Source organism: Episyrphus balteatus, chromosome 2 (assembly GCF_945859705.1).
Source record: "Episyrphus balteatus chromosome 2, idEpiBalt1.1, whole genome shotgun sequence".
Taxonomy (NCBI): Eukaryota; Metazoa; Arthropoda; class Insecta; order Diptera; family Syrphidae; genus Episyrphus; species Episyrphus balteatus.
The window spans coordinates 8966162-8977260 of NC_079135.1; the positions used below are offsets into that span (position 1 = coordinate 8966162).

Consider the following 11099-nt stretch of genomic DNA (forward strand, 5'->3'; position numbering starts at 1 on the left):
ATAATAATAATCAAAATTATTAAATTTTAGAATTTGTTTTAATTTTCTGAAGCCTTTTTGTGTTTATAGAGTATTTCAGAGTCATCTTTGCACAAGTTAAGTAATGTGCTCTACATTCGCGAAGTGATGTTCAAGAAAGAATATCTAAACTTAAAGCCCATAAAAGAGGGCTCAAGAATAAACTGATAAGTATTCCTTAAAGTGTAAGTATTAGGTACGGTGCAATTGTTTAAGAGAATGAATGTAGCCAGAAATTTTGGTTGAAGGATTCACAGAAAATTATGTCTTCGAAAAACGTAATTGTTTCTGTTGCATATCTATCACCTTTTTTTATTTTGAGAGCTTTGTTTTGAATTCTGGCCAAACATTTTAAGAGGAACTGTGCTGCAACTTTAGACAAAATGTACACCTTAAATAAATATAAAAAACAGGTCAGAAAAAGAGAAATATTTCTCGCATTAGGGTCGGAAAACTCTTCTACCTAGAAGTTTAGTGCCAAAATAGGTCCCTAATTTTTTTAATAAAATAAAAAAACAGAATATAACTTTTTACTTGCTCTATAGGGCAAGTATTGGTTTCGTGTCAAAAAAAAAAATTGAGGTTTTAATCAAAACCAACATTACGATGATGGAGAATTCCGAAAAAGTGGGTCCCGCAATTCCGTCCGTCCGTCTGTGCGTCTGTGCGTCCATCTGTACACATTTCCACAGCCTAAACGGGTTGACGGATTTTCTTCAAATTTGGTACAGATGATTTTTATGGAATTCTGAAAGTTGGTTTTTTTTTTGTTTTTTTATATCTCGTTTAGAACGTATACTTCCCATACAAAAAAATACGATATTGCGAATTTCTCGAAAACGGCTCTAACGATTTTGTTTAAACTTTGTATACGTAATATTTAAAGCAGTGGCAATAAAACTGCATTTTTATTTTTTCTCAAAAAAGTCAAATAACAAAAAAATTTTTTTCATTTAACAAAATTTTACATTTAGGGTAAAATTTTGTTAAATGAAAAAAACTCTTCCCCAATATCAATTTTTTTTAAATTTAGAGCCAGCTTTTAAAATCTATAAGTAGACTAACATAAAAGTGCTTTGAACTGCAAGAGCAAGTACGTGCGACCCCAGTCGTGCATTTTATTTTTTTAAATCTAATGATTTTTAATCGAAAAAGCTCCATAGTTTCCGATATTTGTATTTTTTGGTAAAACAGCAGTTCTGGTTATTTGGACAAAGTTTAATAAAAATCGTTAGTCGTTTTTGCTAAACTTTTTTAGTTACAAATTCCGTATAAATGACATAATTTTTGGAAAAGTAGTCCATCCTTGGTTGTAGGAGGCATGACGAAGCCACTTTTTTATGTACACGAAATGAGCAAAAAATATTTTTCAGCCAAAATCCACAATTTTTCATAATTTTCAGTAAAAAGAAATCTCTCCTTTGACCCATTTTACCTTTATTAGTTAAGTAACCGAGAGGACGCTTCTCTTAAATTATAAACTTTTTATTATTATTATTGTTTCTTTTCGACAAATAATGATATTTTTTAGGAAATTTAAATCACATCAAAACACCATATACTTTTTCTTAAAACTTAAGAAAACAATTGAAAAAATACGTCTTTTATCCAGTTTTGGGTATACGAAAAAGCATTTATTCTTAAAGAAGACATATGCATCTTTAACATCTTAAATGTGTTTATATAAGGTATGCATTCGATGTGTGCCTTAAATACTTAAAGCTATTCTGGAAATTGACAAAGCTTATAATTACATGTCTGCTTATTAAGCTTAAGCACTGAATAATATAACTTACTGCATAACTTTAGGAACTTGTTGAAAATCCGTTAATTTTAATTGATTTAAATTGATTAAAATTAAAAACCATTACATATAACTAACAAAAGACCACTATAAACATTAAGCTAGACAAGTATTGAAAACTCAAAATTGTATTAAAAAATAAAGAAAGCCATTAAAAAATGTCAACAAAAAAGTGTGTATACACCGTAGTGAACGATAATATTTAAAAAAAGTACAGACATAATATGATATAAAAATTATTATTATTATTATTCGTATGAAAAAGAAATGATCTTAATAAGTCCTGAGTTTTTTTGTTTTAAAATTTTAAACATGAACAAAGAAACTTTAAGCGAGGCATATTTTCATTTAAAAAGGTGTAATATTTTCCAGATTAGGTGAGGCTTATTTATATTTGAATGTGTCGGCAACGCTGCAGTTATGTTAACAACATGCGCTGCATTGTGCCCTTGATATACAAACAAATATTCACAACTGCAGATTTAATCTTTGATAGTGGATTAAATAATTAAATACCGCTTCATAATAAAAAAATATTATGACATTAAAAACGGTTGAATGCATTTTTTGCCTTAATGGCACATTGACACATATAAGCAGTGCATTAATTATCTGAAGCATTTTCTCCCATGATATATAACATTATTTAAAATAAGTACATAATTGTAATAAATAATGTTGAAAATTATTTTTTTTGTTTTTTAAATAATTACATAAGTATTTTTAAAAATTTAGTACATTTGCTTTAAATTTATACAAAAATGATTGCGGAGCTGAAAATTTTAATTTTTTCTTACAATCAAAAATTTTTTTGAAAAATTTAAAGTTCACAAGGAAGTTAAATATAAAAAAAAAGTGTTTTGTGGTAGGTAGCTTTAAGAACAGTCCAAAAACATATATTTTTCATTTCTTCTTCACGGATCTTAGCCGTGTTTTATTTTTACCGTTACCAGATAAGTAACAATACAATAACAAAGTGAAATCCTGCTTTTGTTTCAACGCTAATAAAAACAATCATCCACAGCTCTTGTTTGAAACATTACATAAATCAATTTTTTGTCAAAGTCGCATTAATGTGTTTTTTATATAAATACCATTTTTCTCATTCAAGTTGTATGGCAGATACTTTACTTTTGATTCTTAAGGAGATTCCCTCTCTATGAATCCAAAATTTAAAAAAATGAAAATAATTGAATTTTATCTTTCTATTAATAAAATAATTAAATTTAAAAAAAAACATACGCCATAGTGAACATATCGAACAAATTATTTTTAAATGACTCAATAAAATTACTGTGACTATTATATCCTAAACAAACGTTACATATTTTTGGGAAGCATCAAACATTAACCCAAAACCAAAACATATCCTTATCTCTATTCAAAGTACATATTTATGAAAATTCATTTCTAGAACTATTTATTTTTGAATGTGGGTGAATGTATTTAAAAATAATGAGAAATTTATTTCAAACAAGTAGCTTTACACAAAGGTCGCGATGTGAAACTATTATTCGACACAAAAAAACCACCCTAAAAATCAACCCCTTCCCAAGATAATTTACATAATCTACGTAGATGGGGTCATTCTTTGCATTCGAGAAAATGTGAAGTGAGTCACACCTCCTCACAGAAACCCCAAGAATGTCTTTGACTACGTTGAATTTTGTACTTCACATCATCACTTGGGTACCGGCAATATAATGGAAAAGCTTTTGCAACCGCACATTGACTTTCAGTTTCATTGTGAGAGCTGAATGCCTGCGTCATGGTTAAGCTCTTATGTGGGCTTGTGGTTAAGTAACGAATCGCTTTGACTGAGTCTTGACCGTAAGCCACATTGAAGAATGATGATTTTCATAGTTCAATCAGTTAGTGGCAATATTTTCCGGTAGTTGGTTGTTCAGCTCACACTCTCTCTCTCACTTTGTCCCTGTTCTGTTTTATCCGTCCGCGTATACCGTTCCATTGACCAGAATATTTTAAGATTGGATTTTTTTTTAGTTTTAATTTGTCTTGTTTGATTACATGTTTATTTGAATATAAGAAGCACCCATCTTCAGCTAACTTTTAGTTTTTTGTGTCTAATTTCCTTGTGGATTTTTTCGGAAAAATCTGAAATAGCAACAAAATCTGAAATGAAAACATCAACAAGTTGGCTGTTTACGTTGTTGGCCTTCGCGGGAATCTACTGCTCCTCCTACTCAGATGCTCAGGTGGTACACGCATACATTTTTACAAATCATATAATTTGCATAAATAAAACAGAAGAACAAAAAAACAACAACAGCAACGACTTTTGTTATTGCACACATTTGGTGATAAGTTGGTATTATTTGTTTCTTTTTTGTTGAACCAAATAATTGATGTTTGTGATTTGTCATACTATTGGAAGCGATAATAAAGTCTGAAAGTTTTTTTACAAGGCTTTGAAAGTGACTTCACCAAAAAAAAACAGCAATTTGAAAGTCAAAGTTTAATAGATAAACCTTTTTGATTTAATAGCAAAATAATTGTTTATTTTTTTTGTGGGAATATTTTGGGATATTAAAATGAATTTTAAGTAAATATAAAAACATTAAGTGATTATAAATATTACAATGTGTAAATCCGGTATTATTTTTTCTGTTAATAATTTAATGTTGAATTGTTAATCTATTATAAATAAGTCATTTGTGGTGATTGCAAGTTATGAAACACCTGCTTGAGAATATCAAGCTTTGTTATTTTTAATCTGTAGGTACTTTGATTTCCTGCAGTATCTCACGTTGAAAAGAAATGTTCTAATAAAAACTAAATGATTATGAAGTTGATTTTGAATAATCTAAATGCGGAAGTAATATACTAATATTTATAGAAATGTAAATGCATTCGTAAATCGTTGATAATAATAAATTTTTGTTTTAGATGTATGATTAATGATTATGTACCTACGTCAGTAAGGGGTTGGGGGATTCCCTCTTTATTTTGTCTGTAGAAAAACAACCTGCTAAAATGAATTTTTTTTTGTTCTATCAACCATGTAGGTACAAAATTCCAAACAATTGTTTCATCACGAAAAGGTGTTTTTATTTAAAAAAAAAATAAACTAAACGTTTTGAGTTTACTGGAACAAAATATCAATTTTGCGGGATTTTTCTGGACAATACCTACTACACTCAGAGAAAAAAACATTTTTGTTTGCTTAACAATCCATTCTTGAATAACTTTAAAGTAGGGTGTCCATTTGGGACCTTAATAAAAAAAGAGAACATTTTACTCTAGAACCTTTAAAAAAAGAGGACTTACAAGAAAAAAAAAAACAAAGAACAAAAAATAGAGCAATTGATAAGAAAAAGCAAAAGCTAACGTCACATAAGCAGAACAAATTTATTTTTCCTAAAGAGTTACTTAAAAGTAGTGGATCTGGGACACAGGAATTACGAGAAAAATGATCAAATCTTTTCAAAGAAGAACGCGTCCATATTCTCAGTTATTGTAAATCTTTTGAATGGATGTTTAACTTCTCTAGAAAAGTAAACTTTGGAATAACTGCACAAGTCAGCTTTTTAACAAATTGTTAAAAATTACTTAGATACAAAAATCGAGCTAAAAGGCAATTAAACTGGAGATCCGTATAGAAAAAGAAATTATAAAATATGTAGATCGAAAACGAAAAACAGAACACCTCTTTTGAATTTAAATGCGATGAACACTTTACCTTAACTGTGAGTGAGCAGAGTTTGAGAGTTGAAACAACAAGACAGATAATCGTAACAATCTTGAAAAACTATGGACGAAAATAAAAAAAAGATACTAAAAAGAGGACATTTGAAAAATAGAGAACAAAAAAGAATATTATGAAAAAAGAGAGTGTAAAAAAGATCAGAGTTGAAAAAGAGAACATGTTCTCTTTAAAAGAGATGTTCTGGAAACCCTACTTTAAGGACTACAATTCTTGCTTCAAAAATATTTTACTATTACAACAACTTTTTTGTTAATACTTTTGGTTTTAAAATAAATAAATTGTTGGTTTACCATTTTATTCTTTAAATGAGAACGGAAATATTTGCTTTTAACACTTTGCCTTCTTAAATTAAATATATGTTATTGAATATTGGGACTTAGTATAAAATTGTTGAAATTACCAACGATTTTCTCTGAGTGTAGGAACAAATAACTATCCGGATTATGTTAATTTTTAAACTTTTATCAAAAAAAAAAAAAAATACCTACCAATTTAATTTGTTTAAGACCTAAACCTTAATATAACAATGCATCTTTCAAATTGATACCAGTTCTAGACTAGACCCCTACATTTTGAAGAGATAAATGATAGATATAGCGAACATTTGAGCATAAAATTTTTATCTTAAAGCGAAATTGAATTTTTTATGATTCGGACCTGGAAATTTCCCACCACCCACCTCTATGATTTCTAACTTTTTGAGGGAAGAAATGTATGGTATTACATATTGCGAACCATCTGTTACAAACTTGGTTGATTGTAAGTTGTAATTAAAAATTATTAGCTGCGTTCCTTTGGAAATATTTATCTACTGCTTAGTACTTAAAACTACTTTGAACTACTTTTGCTATACTGTAAAAGTAGTTCAAAGCAGTTTTAAGTACTAAGCAGTAGATAAATATTTCCAAAGGAACGCAGCTATTATTTATTCTACTACAAACAAAAATTTTTTTTCAAAAACTATTCTCAAACCACTTTGAAAATTTTTAAATTATAGTCTGCACATTTTCTATCAATAAACCCTTTTTTCCGATTTACTGGAATCAAATTCATTTAAAAAGTTTTTGAAACATTTGATGGTGATAAAATTAAATATGATTATCATTTCAAAGGAATTTTGTTTGCTTACACAATTTTTCCTTTCATTTCGTAGTTTCTAAGAGAGCAATATAATGTTTGATTTTTACACCGAATTGCTCTTTTCACTAATCCAAACCTTACTCTACATGACCTTTATCACAAATTAGACACGAATAATTACTATTTGTTTGAAACAAATTCAGCGAAAATGTTAAATTGCATGAAATGTATTCTTCAACCGCAAAATAAACTTTAATTGTAGTTACGTCAGAAAAAATCCCAGAATTAAATTATTTTTTGTTTTTTTTTTTATATATGTACAAATAACAGAAGCTTTAAATTCAATAATCTTATGCATTTAATTTGCGTCATTCCTTTACAATAAAATTTTCTTTTCTTCCTTAGTCAACAAACTCATTCCAGCTTAGTTATCCTGATGATAATTCCCATCTCAATGAGGTACTATCTCAAGTTTTAGTTCCGAGAGTAGTGGGCAGTCCTGGCCATACTGCAGTTCGGGAATATATTACAAAGTAAAATATTGTTGTTACTTAACTTAATAAATATTTATCATGATTACTCAATTGATTTGAATATTCTTTTCAGAGAAATGCAATCCTTAGGATTTAATACTGAAATCGATAAGTTCAATGCAAATGTTCCAATATTTGGAAATTTAACATTTTATAATATAATAGCAACATACAATTCGGATGCAGATGCATTTCTTACTCTGGCCTGCCACTATGATAGTAAATATTTTAGTGATATACCAAATTTTGTTGGCGCCATAGATTCAGCTGTTCCATGTGCAATAATGATGAATGTTGTAAAAACAATTTCTCCCTATTTAAGTAAAAATGTAAAAGGACGAAAAGATGTTGGATTGATGGTAATTTCTTATTTATTATTTAATATGTATTACAACAAAAAAAATTTCAGTTAGTATTTTTCGATGGTGAAGAAGCATTTCAAGATTGGAACGAACAAGATTCCATCTATGGCTCGAGACATTTAGCGAGAAAACTGAGTGAATCAACTTCGATGTTGCGGAGCAATCAGCAAATTCGTAATATTGATAAAATTGTAAGTACAAAAAAATGTGATCATTCAAGATAAATCTTTATAAAAATTTGTTCTCGTATATTTTCAAAAGAATATCTATCTTTTTTCTAATACTAAGTATCTACATCTTTTTCCTTTTAAATTTGAAACAAAAACAAATAAGATTAGGTACCTAATGACTACTTATAGTGGAGTAACTAAAGCTCTAAAAATGGCTCCGATTTTGATGATCTTTTTTTTTAAACGTCGGCAATTAAAAAAAAATTTAACCTCACAGGCTAAAAATTGTCGCTTTTGCCGTATTTTTTTTTTTTTTTTAATTTAATTGAAGATTCTTGTGAACAAAAAAGTTTGTTTTCGAAAATTTTGCTAAATTCCTCCGTTTAAGCGATGCAATTCTCTCACAAATACACTTCAATCACAAAAAAAAATTGAATACAACGGCAACACCTACAATTTTTAAATATACATTTTTAAAAAGCTAGAAGCTTTTTCCTTTTTTGTAAAATCTAAATTAAAATCTTAAATAAATGTAATAAAGTGTTTTTGAAAAAAAACGGTCGTCAAACTCAGAATTTTAAAAATACGCCTTTTAAAAAAATTTTTAATGTTTTTTTTTAGTAAAATATGGATTTATTTTTCAAAATTTTTTTGGCTTTTGGTTAGTTGAATTCAGAAAAGAAAATATCAAAATGTAGGTATTACAGTTTATACAAAAAAAAAGGACCTGCGTATATTTATTTCTTTTCAAAGGACTTTTTTTAATAGAAGTTTTTGAAAAAAAAAATAAGCTAAATTTTTTTCAACATTTAAATATAAATTTATTTTTTCTTCATTCAACACCTTTATTGTGTGTGTAAATGTAAATGAAAACAAATTACCATACTATTCAAACAGACATATAATTTTTCCAATGATGAGCTTTTTATTTAATAATAAATCGAAAGTTTACATATAGGTACATAAATAGGTTCATGAAATCTATCATTAATTTTCTGTCGCCTCAGCTTGAAATAAGTTCTCACACACACAGTGCATTTTTTTATTTCTTCTCCATACGGCATGTTGCTGTTAAGTCACAACTCTTAACCGATTTCTTATTTAACACCTTCATTAAGTCGGCAACTTAGCTATCAAGAAAAATTACTAGGTACCTTCTCGTGAGTCGTGACCTATAAAATAAAGTACATACTAAATGTAGCATGTATGAGTTTTTGAGCTGAATACAAGAAAATAGTTATTGATTCTTAAAGGTTTATTGACTTCTATCGGTTCATTCATTCTTCAAAATAAAAACTCAAATCAACCAATTTAATTTGCCAATACAAAACAAATGCTTTAGAATAAAAGATTATTTATGGCCTTTTTTTATGATACCTACTGCTCATTTTCAAGAAGACAAACTTTTTTTTGTCTGGATAACAAAGAACATTTCCCTTCTTTCAAATTGATATACAAAAATTTAAATTATTATGTATTCACTTGATTTTTTTTTTTTTATTTTCAGGAAGTTCTTGTGCTCTTGGATCTGGTTGGTGCTGCAAATTCAAAATTCTTCAATTTCTATCCAAACACAGCAAATCTTCACAGTTCATTGAGTGCAATCGAACAATCGTTGAATAAACAAAAACAATTAGAAGGTCATAATTTGATGTTTATGAGAAAATATGCATCTGGTTATGTTGATGATGATCATCGTCCATTTTTACAACAAAGTATGAATCTTTTCTAGTTTTCAACAAAACTCTTGACTAATTAAAAACTAATTACAGATGTTCCAATTCTTCATTTAATCTCAACGCCATTCCCAAAACAATGGCATACTGCAGATGATAATGCTGAGAATCTTCATTGGCCATCTATTCGTAATTTTAATAAAATTCTACGAGTTTTTGTTTACGAATACCTCAACAGGCACACAGAGAATGTAAATTACAGAGGAGTTTAAGACAAGACAATAATGTTTTTTTTTTGTGTGAAATGTTTTTTGTTATTTTATATTTTTTACAACTTATGTTAGTTATTAAAACAAAAGATTTGTATTTGTATCTTAAATATTTAACGTCTCTTTCTGCCCACTGATGTCTTTTTGCCCGGCGCCCTTTGTCCTTGACCACCTTTCGGTTTTTTCGAAGCCTTACGACTACCCTTGCCGCCTCCTTTCCTTTTTTTGTTACCACCTTTTCGACCACCTTCTTCTCCTTCTTGATTGTTCCTTCTAAAAAGACAAATAAATTATTAACACACTTTGTTTGGAAATATGTTTCTCTTTAAACTTACTCAGCTCTAGCTTCGCTTTTTTGTAACGAAATTGCCTTTTCAACATCAAACTTGGGCTTCTTATTAAGAACACTCTTAATAAGATCCAAATTGGCTTCTTTTTCAGGTACATCACTCAAATGTGAAGCCTTTCGCTTAGCACCAGGAATCAACTCCTTGACACCAATACCACGGGCTTCCTTCTCTTTGGGTAGTTTATCTTGGAATTTACCAACTGAAGCTGTTGATGATTTGGCCACAGTGACTGCGGTCAACAATTGACTCGAAGAAGCTGCTTCGGCACCTAAATAACCAGAACGTGGTACTTCTTGTTTCCTAGCACGAACAATATTCTTCATTCGCTGAATTTCATTTTTGGCTACCTTTTCACTACGCAAATCAATCTTTTTCTGGAACATATCAGATTCGGGATCGACATTTTTGGGTACTTCCAAAACCCAATCTTTTTGTTTTTCTGCATCAGCTTTTCTGTAACCGTATGTTGGTACCCATTTCTAAAAGAGGCAACTAAACTAAGACAAGGGAAGGCGGATAAACAAAAAAATAGACAAACTTACATCCAAAACTTCATCAAAGACTTTCTTGTCCTTCTTTTTCTTCTTGATACCCTTTTCCTTGGCAAACTTCTCCCATTTGGTGAGTGGTTTTGGACCTGGAGGCTTGCGGAGACGGGGTAGAACTGTTGTAGGTGCCGGTAGCTTGGCAACAATGCACTCGTCAACACGCTCGGTTGGAAGTTCCCAAATTGCATTTATTAAAAGTTGTGTGTTGTCTCTTGTGAGATCTTTTAAATAATTTTCTTTATTATTTCTAAATAAACAACAAGTATTTAACATTAATATTATAAAAAGTCTTTTATTAAAAAATTAAATCTCACTTTAATTCATCTTCATCCAAATCATTTGGATCGGTACATAACATCATTCCAACATCTAGACGAACTTCTAAATGCTTTTCAACACTTATCGGTTTGTATTTATCTAATTCACGTTGTTGTTTTTCTAAAACTTCTTTAACAATATCCATTTTTATATTGTTAAATATATTTTCTTTTTGTTTAAAAAAAAATTAATTCACATACAACTTTTTTGCGAGCGTGTAAAATATATTTTTCTTTTAGTTGTG

General features: G+C 29.0%; 2 protein-coding genes across 3 annotated transcripts; one reads left to right on the top strand and one right to left on the bottom strand.

Annotated features, from left to right (window-relative positions):
• Positions 1–3676: 3676 nt before the first annotated feature.
• On the top strand, positions 3677–9642 carry LOC129908934 (glutaminyl-peptide cyclotransferase). 2 transcript variants are annotated; one of them, XM_055985776.1, is made up of 6 exons: positions 3677–4041; positions 7035–7162; positions 7236–7521; positions 7572–7715; positions 9202–9409; positions 9467–9642. In XM_055985776.1, exons 1-6 carry the CDS (start codon positions 3961–3963, stop codon positions 9640–9642), a joined length of 1023 nt encoding a protein of 340 aa, XP_055841751.1. In that variant the 5' UTR covers positions 3677–3960. The 2 variants fall into 2 exon arrangements, with proteins under 2 accessions (XP_055841751.1, XP_055841752.1); XM_055985777.1 differs by having other exon boundaries at positions 3679–4038.
• Positions 9643–9752: 110 nt separating this feature from the next.
• LOC129908933 (ribosome biogenesis regulatory protein homolog) lies at positions 9753–11099 on the bottom strand. Its single transcript, XM_055985774.1, has 4 exons — positions 10852–11099; positions 10532–10784; positions 9975–10468; positions 9753–9912 (listed from the first exon to the last, which is right to left on the bottom strand). The coding sequence occupies exons 1-4, from the start codon at positions 10998–11000 to the stop codon at positions 9753–9755; spliced, it is 1056 nt and encodes a 351-aa protein (XP_055841749.1). The 5' UTR covers positions 11001–11099.